This window comes from Aricia agestis, chromosome 13, assembly GCF_905147365.1.
Source record: "Aricia agestis chromosome 13, ilAriAges1.1, whole genome shotgun sequence".
NCBI lineage: Eukaryota > Metazoa > Arthropoda > Insecta > Lepidoptera > Lycaenidae > Aricia > Aricia agestis.
The window spans coordinates 8,291,909-8,306,304 of NC_056418.1; the positions used below are offsets into that span (position 1 = coordinate 8,291,909).

Here is a 14,396-nt window from a genome sequence, read left to right on the forward strand (position 1 = left end):
ACGGACGACAAATGAAAAGTTTACTGTTTTACTACCGACAGGACTTCTAAAGTTTATTTTTAGATGATACGGTGTTCCTTTGACTGGAAACTAAGAATGGAAGTAGGTACTTGACCATTATAATATAGATTTCTAGATAGTTTCTGGTAAAATTTATAGATTAAGTGCGTATTATGAGTATTAGTAGAGAGAAGTAGAGTATGAGTAAATTATAAGCTATTTTATTGGGCAACACATTTAAACAATAATTATTTTCATTGAACAGTAAAAAATAACAATAGCTTCAAAAAGCCAAGGCAAAACCAAATTTTACATCAATTAAATTTCTTTTGTTACAAAAAATTAGGAATATAAAAACTAGTATTAGCTAGGTAACACCATCTAGCAGTTTCAGAAAACACCAACATCGAGGTTAGTATGATAGCGCTCATCGTAGTTCAATACTCCGTTACTAGATGGCGCTGAATTAAATTTCAGGATGATATGTCATAGATGGCGCTCAAAAAGCTTTGTTAATTTTTGAAAGCCTAAATTAAAAATTAAATTGCTATAGAACGGTATAATATATCAATGGATTAGATAGAAACTATAATAATTATTAACATTTTGAATCCCGCAGGCTTAATGTACCACTTACCTCCACGTGATGTTGGTGTGTTTCCACTTGCCCCCCACGTGTACGGCGAACCTCTTCCGTCGTCTTTCGCCGGGCTCCCGGTCGGGGATGCCGCATCTCTTCCGCCGGAGCAGCTGCTTGGTCTCATGGTCCACCACCCCCGTCACCGGTATACCGCCGAACTCCTGGAAATTGGGGAAAAACACTGTTAGAATAGACGAGGTATTGAAGAAAATGGCTGTGGCCTTCTCTCTTTCGTTTCTGTTCGTTTCATGAAGAATAATATTATCAAGACACCTCAGTGGGAAACAGCTAATAATAAATTAGTAAGGATAATATACAGAATGTAACAAAACTAAGTGATACCATGTGATACTAATTTAGGGTGTGTATACTGTATAAGTCATCTTTGAGCACTGCAACTTTCACTGTGAAAGTAGCAGTGCTCAAAGACCAAATTTTTTTCACTTAATTTGTACGGGGAAACTCGAGTACTAAAAAAAAGTGAAAAATTTGTTCTTTCAGCGCTGCTACTTTTACAGTGAACTCTCTACAAGAAACAAATACACATCCCAATGTATTATCACGTAGTTTTGTTACATCTTGTACTAGAATTAAAAAATTATGACACACAAGGATCAAACGATTGACGATGTTTCTAGAATCTAGATGATTCTCACCTGCAGCGTCTTGATGGCGATCCTGAAGTCGTCCTCGTATGAGTGCGCCACGTCGCCCATCAGCAGGTTGCCCACCTCCGGGTTACCCTTCTTCAGGTACCCAAACGTCTCCAGGTATGACCTCTGAAATTACAACAGAGTATCCATAAGTCAATTGCGTCACGGATCCAAAATATTTCTACCATCAGAGGGTTATGTTGTGCCTACTTTGTTTTAAAAAATTAATAATTGTTCTCTTTGGGGTGTAAAATAGTGATAGTAAAGATTAGGGGTTGAAACAAAATGTGTAATGTGAATGTAACCATATTGAGAGATACAGGAGTAAAATTTTAAGTTTCAACATGGTTTCAACCTCAAAATATTTGACTTGTGCCTTTAAGGGTCAATAATTAACACTGCAGCTTGACGAGGCTATGCACCCTTGGTGCAACCCACCCTGGGTTGCACCAACTTACTTTAACTAAGTATAACTACATAGCAAAATGTCAAACCTTTGGTTAAAGTAAAAAATGTAAGCCAAATTTAACCATCACCATAGAGCTCGACAAGGCTTTTTTCGCCGAAAAAAGGAACTAACGCTGTCATTATATAAAAACGCCATTTTTGTCAGTTCTCCTTTACCAGCAGCGCCCCGTCTACGTTCATTTAAAGCCTTGTCGGACCAGGAACGTCTTCTGTCAAATTCTGTGGTCAAAGTTAAGGTTAAAGTTAAATTCACCTTAACTATAACCATAACTTTGACCATAACTTTAACTTGAACCACGCCTCTGGTGCAACCCCAATGAGTTTCTAAAATACTAGAGTAGCAATGTCTTACAAAAGATTCTCAGAAATGCGTAACCACTTTTTTGTTCAAAAGACAATGTCAAGTCATATATTCGTTATGTCATTATGTATGTGAGATATGCCTGCAGGTATCTTCGAAGTGGCAACGCGTTGCTACCGTAAACTTCCAATCTAGTTACGTTAGTAACATAGAATAATGTTATGCAACATGTTATACAAATAATCATTGTGCAACCCACCCTTAATTTATATTACTAGTAGTATTGTGGTATCAATCGGTTTACGCACACAAGAAATCGCGGTATTGGGCTACCTAATGCAATATTGAAAGGCATTCAAGATGCATCGCATACGCTAACGAGTATTATTTACTGATTTGTAATGTACTCTAATTCTCATACAACTAAAGCTTTACATTCACATCCAAACATCCAAACACACAAATCCACAAAACAAACGAACTGATTGTTCATCTATCGACGTTATTTGTTTTTGAAGAATTTACAATGTTGTAACAGCTGCTCCTTAACAAGGGCCTCCGAACCCTTTTCAAAGCTGAACAGCCATATAAAAAGCTATTAAGTTGTGGCTTCCGTTTTAATGAAGGCTTATTGTTATACAATATACCTACATATTATGTAATAACTTGCGCCTTGCGGTTGAGACGAAAGTGACAAAGTGTATGATTTCTTATATTATTAGGTTTTCGCCAGTACACTTACAGTTTTTTCCGTGACTTTTCTGCAATTTTCTGTAGTTATTGATTAAACCACTGAACACAAAATTAAATCTTAAGCCTATGCCTATTGCGCTTTACGCTATTACTTACTTGTAAATTATTTGAAAATGTGACGATAATAATTGGTAATTTATAAATCGTCTTATAAAATATTTTTCGAAAATTGTTCCTTTCGTATTTTTTTTTCAGTCCAAATACCATTTAATCATACATCAATAATTACTATCAATAGAACTTGGCCTATGAATTGGCCTTGTTATTAGCGCGTAAACTCTGCAGCTGTAATACAGCTGATATATTACCTACTTTCTTCTGCCGTGACATCGCTGCATATAAATCGCATTAGGCCGGCCTATAACGAGTAGCGTGATCCGAAGGCCGTCGATCGGGGCCATTAAGATCACTAGCACTTTTAACCTAATTACATCATTCGCATTGTTTTACGAGATCGCCCGAAGTGAAATATTCCCTTCGTTGACCTGAACTCTATGTAGGCCAAGTGGTCGATACTAATAATTATTAATGAATTAATATTAATTGGTTTTTGGACTTAAAAAAAACAGTTATAAATTAGTGGACAGTTTAGTAACAACTAGCTATTTTACCGAGCTTCGCTCGGTATTCAATAAAACACGAAATGACATTTTCTAAAAATGATTCCTAGCTAGATCGATTTATCGCCCCCGATACTATATACTAAATTTCATGTATGTGTATATATATATATACAAGAATTGCTCGTTTAAAGTTATAAGATTTATTAACATTATAATACTTATTTTAATTTTTAATATTATATAAGTATGCCCAATGGGTTTAATAAGCTGTATTTTTATGTTCTATGACTTTTTATATCAAAAAAGTAGTCTTGGATGTCATAATAAAAATAGTAAATAAATTTAATAACCGCACTTGTGCAACTTGATTAGTTGTAAGACTTATTCAAAAGCCCTCAATCAGTACCCCAATAGAACTCATAGTTTAATTAAATGTCCTTAATAGTTTATTGTCCAATCTACAGTACTCGTCAATTTATTTGATATTTATAAATGAAGTTTTTATGAGCAATAAAACCTGAATTACAATTAAGAGCTGTGTACTCCCCGCCATATTACAACACGCAGAAGTTAACTGGATACCTCGATGTAAAGAAACTATGGAAGCATTCATATTCCATACTATAATATTATAAATGCGAAAGTGTGTCTGTCTGTTACCTCTTCACGCTCAAACCGCTGAATCGATTTTGCAGTAACAAAAAAAATTGGCACGGAGATTCTTTGAGTCCCGGAAAAGGATATAGGATACTTTTTATCCCGAAGAGATGTATACGGTTCCCAAGCGATAAACGAGTTTTGGCGCAACGGAGTTGCGGGCGTCATCTAGTTAAAAATATTTATACCTCTTATCGCGTAAAAAGGTAAAACTAAGTATATTAACGCGGGATTCTCTCGCGGTAAATTTATAGTAAGGATATAGGTAGAAAAATAAATAATAAAAAATACTTAACAAAATTTTAGGTATCACTCATCCACCAAAAATTAAAAAAAAAGAGCTAAAACAAGCTCTGAGTCCTGAAACAGTAAAGGGGATGGTAAAAATCCACCTAATTGCGCGATCAATACTCAAGTATTAAACCACTCACAAAATGTACATGAGGGCATTAAGTTAGTAATAAGGGTCGCGTGATGTGCCCTATCTGTTCCATAATTAAATGGTCTCATTAGCCCACTACTTTTACGATTAAGGGAAACGGCCCTTTAAAAGAAGTTCAGACACGACAGTGTACTATTTTATTTTATTTGACGACCTCTGTGGCTCAATGGTGAGCGCGTTGGTAGCTCAAGCCGGGGGTCGCGGGTTCGAATCCCGCCGACGGAACAAAAAAAGTTTTTCAATATTCCCGGGTCTGGATGTGTATTAAATTATAAATATGTGTATGATATAATAAAAATCTTAAACATATGTATAGTATAAAAGTATTAAATATATTTCCGTTGTCTGGTACCTGTAACACAAGTCCTTTAGGTACTTAGCACGGGGCCAGACTGACGTGGTGTGAAGCGTCCATAGATATATTATTATTTGTCTAATTTTCCGTAGAAAGAAACTTTTTCTATGGTGTCAATCCCAAACGTGCCGGAATGGACTGCAGGTTTCTTATACTTAATATCATGAATCATGATCATTAAATTAAGCAGTAATTATATGATATTACTAGCTATGTCCCGCCGCCCGCGGTGTTGCCCGCGGTTTTTAGGGTTCCGCACCCAAAGGGTGAAAACGGGACCCTATTCATGAGACTTCGATGCCTGTCTGTCCGTCTGCGGTCTGTCTGTCCATTTGTCTGTCTCCAGGCTGTAACTCAAGAACCGCTATAGCTAGACTACTGAAATTTTCAGAGATTGTGTATATCTGTTGCCGCTATAACAACAAATACTAAAAATAAAATAAAGTTCATATTTGAGGGGGTGAAGAAAGAAACATGATTTTTTTGGCCTTTTTTGCTCTTAATCAATAATAACACAAGTAACAGTTAGGCACTTGAAATTTGCACAAAGTCCTTATTTATATTTGGACTTTAATAATTAACAATAAAATTAAAATAAAGTAAATATTTATTTCCCATACAAAAATCACAATTTTTGTCTACTTCCACTCTATACCGGTACGGAACCCTTCGTGCACGATTCCGACTCACACTTGGCCGATTTTTTAGTGAAAGCATAATTTATTTCAGGCCGTAGCGAATATATCATGGCGTATAATTAGTGTTAATCCATGAAGTCAGCTGCTAACTTCATGCTAAATTTTATCACAAACTCATAAAGTACTTACTTTCGCCTTTTAAATATATTCGTACGAATTACGATTAATTATTTACAATAATAATTGATGAACTATACCAATTCTTTTAGACCACGCTAAATCCTGTAGTAGGTACCTGTGACCTTTCACTGGCCATACTTTATTGTTATCGGTTTAGTTTATACTGAATTGGAATAGGTACGATAAATGGTAATTCTTTTTTAAAACCAAAGTTTTGTTTCATGAAGAGTTGAAAGCATCTAGGTTGGGGTAACTTGTTCCAGGGTCTAAACTTTAAAATCTAGCCACATTAAGATAACTAAGTAACGAGTTGTAGGATTCCTAGACACATTAGTCCCTGGTTTATCTAGTCTTTAGATAAGGGTGTCGCTTTCCTTGCCTAAGACGATTTATTACATGAGGGTCAGTGCAGATTGCAATTTGAAGAAGATATTAGTTATGTAAGGCGATGCATTTTTAAATAAGCCATTCAAACCTGAACTTTTGTTTCAGAATAGGATATATTACTGCAATGTTTTCACGCTAGAGGTAGCACCAGCATCGACAGTAAACAACAATTTTTTTTCGACGTTTGACAACGTTTCTGTCTATATTCTGATATGACCGTTAGGTATATTAACTTTATGGATATGACGGGTGCAACATGTCGGTCGGATTATTTACTGTATGTGCTATAAGTAACGCCCTCTGCTGTGACCTTTGCATAATATTCCCTATTGTTACTTTTTAATTCTTAATAGATTAAAAAGTAACAATAGTAAACAAGAACGTAAAATCAATTTGCAAACTTAGCCACCGTCGATGTATTACCCGACGACGGCGAAGCAAAAAGGAGGGATATGATTTTGAATTGTATGTATGTGTGTATATTTCTTTGGATGTTTATCTGTTCCCTTGTAGTAGTTAAGTGTTAACAAAATTCTAAAGTATTATTTGTTTTGCTGCAGGATATGGAAGCATTAATGTACCGAATGCCAAAGATGATTAGAGGTCAGGCTGATCACTGTTCCTTGTTCAGTGTTGGAGTGGCGATGACACGACGACAGGGAACGTTCACTGACCACTCTAATGGATCTTTAATGCTTTTATGAGCATGTGAACACGCTTTTAATTTGCTCTTCAGTTTTTACAGTCTTTTATGTTCGAAGATTTGAATCGAAACTACTTATTAATATTAATGTTACCGATTCCGCAAGGTAAACTTCACAGAATATAAAAAAGCTGTCAAGCTTAATACATAAATTGATTAAAAAATATTAATAGTTATAGGTAACCGTAGTGTAACTGAAGCAAAGCCTAACTTAACTGTCTATTAACGACTGTCTGCCTGCCTCTTCACGCCGACATCGATGAACCGATTTTGATATTACTTCATATTGGGAAAACTCCAGAAAAATGTAGGATAGAATACAAAAAAGCTTTAAATTTTGTCTTTTTTTGTGTTTGTAATTTGTTCAAAATCTTTGAAAAAAATATTTTTGCGCAAATAAAATTTTGAATATCATCTAGATTCACATAATAATTAATTTCATGGTTCTCATAGTCAGATAACACATTAATCAGTCCATGCCAGTTGGTCGTTCTTTGTGTTCTGAATTCGGACACTGTCAGGTTTTATCGTGCATCAGGACATGGGTCTGACAGCGGACAGCGCGCGCCCTATGTCCTGTTTAGGACTTAAATTTAGAACGGCATTTGGTTCTTTAAATTGAAAACCTAGACGATTAAGGAATGTGTTAGCCGTTCATTATTCACATTTTTTTTTTTGCTTTTTTGTCGCCCATTGACAAAATAACAAAAAAGGAAGTCGCTTAAAACTGTTAAACGTTTAACGGGGTGGTGCTAGTCAGTTTGTAGTTGACTGACAGGATAGATAATACAATTTGGACAATAAATACTGCCGCACTCAGAGACGAATGTTAATCACTTCTGTATCTGTAATTAAATGAAGGTTTTGACAAAGGTTCCTCACATTGTTTGTCAAACTCTTCGTGAAATTGAAGTGTAATCATAATTATTAAATATCCGTTAAAAAGTAAACGATTCTTAAATGATTTTATGTTAACCAAACATGGCAATAACAAACCAGCTGCAATTCGTGGTAGCTAATCTAACAATGCTAGTCCTATTAAAGCGCTTTGCCAATTATAAAGCAAACAAATAATTAATGTCAATTTGACACTGACAGTGACAGTTCGCCGCCCTTTTAGAAAGTAATGTTTACATCGAATTAAAAAGTACAGTCACGCACATTTAATTATTGTTATCTTGATGCTTGACAGTGATATGAAAGAGCCATTTACTATCCATTCAGATTTATACTGCCACTGACATGACCTTTGTTCCAAGGATATAAGAATGACTTTTCAATGAAACGCTTAGGTAAGGTTTTTACAGCGCACTGTAAGGCCAAAATGTAACCCTTTTGCCAGTGCCCATGATTCAATGTTTGACTTTTAATAAGGATAAAAATACCAGAAGGTCAAGTTTGTACAAAAAATGGTCTAATGATTAATAACCCATTGAGACGTGCGTGTCTAACGTCATTAATTCGAGGCGTGAACATTTTCCGAGAATGTCTAGTCTGTTTGGGTGTCTACTCCACCAGGCCACCACAGAGTAGGTACTAAATTATTAATATTATGACTATGCTCTGTCTCTTCAATGCTCTATGTCTTGTAAAATCCTGCAATAGTGTTTTGTTTTATTCGTTTTAAGCCTATCTCTACGTCCTGCAGTTACCCCTTTACGCAAAAAAAGAAGTGAGCATATCATCTCCTACGCTCTGTCTCAATAATTTAAATCTTAAAATATAATATACAAAGCAAAATGTTCTTAAATGAGAATGTGAGTTAGTATGGACATAGTCCATACTGTGTGTGTGCGGATAATATTATGCTACCTATTTATATGTCACATTTTAACCGCACATGAAGTAAAAAGGGACCACTACACACACAGTGGAAATTTTTTGTTTACATTCAGACCAAGATTAATCGAAACGGAGGAACACGTGGTCGATGACGAGTCAACATTTCGCGAGGTAATGACGGTTAATAGGTCATCAGCCGACATCTGTTCGGCTAATGAGGAAAGGACGACGTGGGAGAATAATTTATGTACTCCGTTTCGGTATAAATAGGATCAAAAATAAATGATCCCAAAAAATGGATAAGGGTAATAATAGTTATTTAAATAATAATAGTTATTTTTATGGTTGGTTGAAGCGTGAGTTTGATTGCGTTGTATTGTTTCAGTAGCGAGTAGCGACTAGCGACACTCGAACTTGGACGCAACGATAGTGCAAATGCGATGCGTTATTATTACGTTGCGACGACGCAACGTATCGGAGTGATTTGGTCTTGATCTTTTGTAAAAAAAAATTCAACACGTATTAGAAAAAAAAATGCTTGAGGGCCAATTTCAAGTTCAAATTCTTTATTAAGCATACAATAAATAATATACAATAGTATTAAGCTAGGTAGCGTACATCGCGTCGTCTAATCCCATGCTAAGTAAAAACTTGTGTTATGGCAATCAGACAACGTATGCACGTCGAACAATTTCCAGAATATGATTCCATATCTTAAAGCAGTCTTCAATCTTCATTATTACATAAATAAGTAATTCACATTCGTCTCTGAGTGAGACAGTTACAACCCTAATTTATGCTTAGAAAATTAAAAATAAACCAAGACTCCTTAGAGGACTCTATCTGTCGACGTCTTTAGGTTTTGTAATGGTTTTTTATTACCTACTTTAAGTTTTGTAAAATATGATAACCCATAATGCAGACAAATGTGTCTCACGTAGGAGACGTTTGTCTGTCCAATGAATAATTCCACGTGGACTAGTGCAGCGCATAATTAAATTTAGCCGCTACTGAGAAATTACCGGCTCATGTAACTAGGAAACTCTGTTCATGCATTACTCTGTGAATTTTGTACGTAATATAATATTTACTAGGTAGGTAGGTTGGCACTTTTGTAATATTTGAAGTAGTCGACTAAACATTACTTAGGTATTTATTTATTCAATTAATTACTTATTAAAATCCATACTTAATATTATAAATGCGAAAGTGTGACTGTCTGTCTGTCCGTCTGTCTATCTGTCTGTCTGTTACCTCTTCACGCCCAAACCGCTGAACCGATTTAGCTGAAATTTGGCACAGAGTACTTTGAGTCCCGGGAAAGGACAACACGCAGAAGTTAACTGGATACCTCGATGTAAAGAAACTATGGAAGCATCCATATTCCATACTAATATTATAAATGCGAAAGTGTGTCTGTCTCTCCTCTTCACGCTCAAACCGCTGAACCGATTTTGCTTTAACAAAAGAAATTGGCACGGAGATACTTTCCCGGGAAAGGATATAGGATACTTTTTATCCCGGAAAAATGTACCTATGTACCTAATCTAGTCTGAAATATAACTGAAAAAGTACAACAAAATCCGGTCATTAGTTAAACCGATCTAAAGCTACTAAGTACTTAGTACATGCTTAGAACTGAAATGTTAAGAAACCTGAAAATTAGACGTTAGTACAAGTTAAGTCATATTAAGAAAAAGAATACGAAGTGGATTTTTTTAGATACGAGTACGTTATAATAATCGGCCAAGTGCGAGTCGGACTCGCGCACGAAGGGTTCCGTACCGTTAAAGAGCAAAAATAGGCCAAAAATTGTGTTTTTTGTATAGGAGCCCCCCTTAAATTTTTATTTTATTTAAATATTATTATTAATTATGAAAGTACACATATAATTAAGGCTTTTCTGAAAATTTCAAGTGCCTACCTGTCGTCATCATTGATACCGAACAAATAATGTTTGAAAAATCACGTTTCTTGTATGGGAGCCCCCCTTTAATATTTAATTTATTTTATTTTTAGGAATTTGTTGTTATAGCGGCAACAGAAATACATGATCTGTGAAAATTTTAACTCTCTACCTATTACCGTTCTTGAGTTACAGCCTGGAAACAGATGGACAGACTGACAGACATCGAAGTCTCAGTAATAGAGTCCCGTTTTAACCCTTTGGGTACGGAACCCTAAAAGTACAACCAAATAGAGCCTCCTCCTTTTTGGCAAGTCGGTTAATGATTTTTTCGTAGCGCGTAGAGCTTCGTAGCACTTTGACGTGTTGTCGCTTCTCATTAGAGATTCACAGGAAACTCAACTTGATTATGAAAGAAAGGAAAACTTTTTAATCATATTCTTGTCTTTGCTAAACTTCTACGGATTACTAAGTTTGCCTCTTAAGAAAATTCGTTCATAAATTTAGAGCAAGTCAACTTTATGTTTCCAACAATAATTGTTCTTTTTCATTGTCCAAACTACAGTTAAAATGTTAAACCAGCGTTAAATATGAAATACATAAACTTAAGTCTAGACTTCCAAGAAATTAGCATGGGACTATTTAATTTTTCATACTTTAACTTGCATTACATCCATACTTCCATACTAATATTATAAACGCGAAAGTGTGTCTGTCTGTTACCTCTTCACGCCTAAACCGCTGAACTGATTTTGCTGAAATTTGGTATTATATTATACTTTGAGTACTGGTTCCGGTGCGATAAAGGAGCCGCAGGGGGTTCTGAAGCTGCAGGAAACCCGATTCATAAAGATAGAGACTAGAGAGAGAGAACATTGTAAACTACAACAATAATATTTCATTATTGTTGTAGTTTTTGAAGTGGGAGAGCCATGTTGGCACGAATGGGCCGGCTCGACCGGAGAAATACCACGGGCTCACAGAAAACCGACGTATAACAGCGCTTCCGCTGTGTTTCGCCGAGTGAGTGAGCTTACCGGAGGCCCAATCCCCTACCCTTTACCCTTCCCTACCGTCTTCTATTTCCTTCCCTACCCTTCCCTATTACTCGTACCCTATTCTCTCTTATAAGGCCGGAAACGCACCTGCAGCTCTTCTGATGCTGCGAGTGTCCATGGGCGACGGAAGTTGCTTTCCATCAGATGACCCGTTTGCTCGTTTGCCCCCTTATTTCATTACAAAAACTTTAACACGTTACAATAATGAGTTAACTATAGTTCTTGTTTTGTCCTCGTCTGATTGCTACGTTAGGAAATTGACTTGACTGAGTGTTACGGCCACACTTGGATATATTTTAACTGCCGCACTCAGAGACGAATTACTTAGCTGTAATTAAGTGAAGATTTTGACATAGGGGACCTACATCCCCTAAACGGTTCATAGCCAATTCGGCTTACCTAGACTAGTACGTTAGAAAAAACCAGTAAAATGTAAGACACAAAACTATTTAATTGCGTTCTACCCACTATTGCAACCGTGAAAACTAATAAACGTAGTCTAAGAAGCGTCTGGTATTTTTAATCTGATGAAATGCAAATGAGGGAGAGATTACTATCGGCTGTAGGCACGTGGTTCGGAATATTAAGTTGTCGGGGGCTACGAGTATTAGTAGTGTATGTGTTGTGCTTTATGTAATGTGTGGTCGTTACTTTCAATTTCAAGTTTAGTTTCAGGAAAATTATAATATTATATTACTGCAATGTTTTCACGCTACACTGCAGCATCAGCACAGACAGTAAACAATATTTTTTCTCCTTTTCACGTTGTCATTGTAATCAACAAGTACTTAATATGTACTATCAGAGAAGTTGATTCCTAGGCAGATGGGGAACCTACGTAGTTTGGTCGCGTTACGTCAAACCCAGCCGACAGATCACAATTAACATTGAAATGACATGATCCGACCAAATGACGTTGGTCCGTCAACTGCCTAGGAATCAATTTCCTCGATGGTACAATAAAAACAACAAAAAAACGCCTACTAAATTTTCATTGTTTTACACAATAAAGTTGCTGGCTTTAAAAAAGCACTTTGTCATAAAGTTAATAATAGATTTAACCAATAAAAAATGTCTTATCTGACTTTAAAAACGTAATATTGCGCATGAAGGGGGCGCCGGGGCACAGCGGGGTACATTAAATATTGGGAACCCGCTTCGGGCAGTAACATTTTACTGCTTCACACTCAATATAATTGTGCCCTAAGCATGGCCCCAACAAATATTTATTACATTTAAATTATGTGGCCTCTATGTTGGCGCTTGGACTTACAAAGTTACAATTCTACAAGCGAATACGAACGTGATCCATTACGAACAAAATAATATTCGACTATGTTTGCCCATGATCAACATTTTGTACCTAGCTTCACAAACATGGTAATAAATCATGGCCCAAGTATTGTAGTGGTAAGGCTTTCTGGTCGGCACTCATAGACGTATAATAGTAGACATGGTATATCGAATCGGCTGGGATTGACAGAGCCCGACTAAATTACATAGGTCTGCGATTTGCCAAAAAGTCAATATCTCTTATTGTACCTATATAAGTATAGGTCTATCAGAATCTGATGGCAAAAAGTGATAAAATAAATTGACTCAAGCAATACCGGGGTAAGAGGAGTAAAACCTTTTGATCCTTTTTTTTCTTTACTGGAACATGCAAATATAAAATTTATCCAATGATCAAGGATGTTTTTTGAAAATCTGCTGAAAAACTATCAAACATCGAGAAAACATGTAGAGTGAGATATTATGTCGTTGGCGTATGCTAGGCAGGCTGGTAGACTAGGATAATAATAGTGGTAGTGTAGTATACACATAATACTACACTACTACTATAGTCATAAGTTTAGTAGTTAGCGACTTACGAGTTGCGACACTTTGTAAAATAGAAATTGGCAGGCAATTATTTAATGGACGCATTTGCAATTTTCCAATTTTGTAACAAACGTATGTGGTTCAAAATAAAATATAAAACTGGAGCGCGACAATGATTAATCTTCACCGTTGACATACCGTACACAGGACGTTGCATTACATAGAATATAATAGGACTGAGAACTGACAAAAGTGTAGATGAAAATATCTGTATTGCATGGTTTTTTATTTAATATTTAAGTATGGTTTTTTATTTAATATTTTAATGCATAGGTATTACGAAAAAATTAAATCGAGACAAAAAATGTGTAGTGTTTACTACAAAACTTCTTTGTTTTTGGATATTAGGTCTAGTATTTTTTCTTGTTTTAATTTTTTGTAAATCATTTCACGAACAATGCGGAATTGTGTGAGCACATTTCGTAGCACCTGTGTTTTACACTTTTGCAGCTACGCGGAGTTTTATTGTAATTAATATATTGCATGTTATGCTCTATTTTAATGCAATTTTGTTTTTCTTTTATCAACAAACAAACATACATTTTTATAATAACGTGATATCCCCAGCTGGTACGTCAATGATCTCACCAAACATATTTAACTCAAAGGATGATTTATAGCTGGTTCCAATGTATGTGCATCTATTCGCCGGATACTCGTACATCAATGCATCGCATATCAAATAATTAAAATACACCACCCGCCAAATATTATAACTTATAAAAAAATCACAGCGAATAGCTTATACCGGTCTCTTTGTCTTTGTCCGGAACATTGGAAAAGTCAAGTGACAGATAAAGACAGCAGACCTTACGGTTTTCAAGGACCTAAAGGTACAAAGCATTATTTTACATTAATTTGAACTAGCAGACCTTACGGTTTACAAGGGCCTAAAGGTACAAAGCATTATTTTAGGAACATTAATTTGAACTATCTTTATTCTATTTGTGACGTGGGAGAGCCATGCTTCGGCATGAATGGGCCGGCTCGACCGGAGAAATACCACGTCCTCACAGAAAACCGGCGTGA

General features: G+C 35.9%; 1 protein-coding gene across 1 annotated transcript in view; it reads right to left on the bottom strand.

The window, feature by feature from the left end:
* LOC121733108 (matrix metalloproteinase-2-like) overlaps positions 1-14,396 on the bottom strand; it is a 227,894-nt gene that overhangs the window by 154,704 nt on the left and 58,794 nt on the right. The window contains exons 3-4 of the mRNA XM_042123261.1: positions 1,297-1,419; positions 638-801 (exon numbers count right to left, since the gene is read on the bottom strand). Coding sequence (XP_041979195.1) covers positions 638-801; positions 1,297-1,419 — 287 coding nt within the window. The remainder of the gene's footprint in view (positions 1-637; positions 802-1,296; positions 1,420-14,396) is intronic.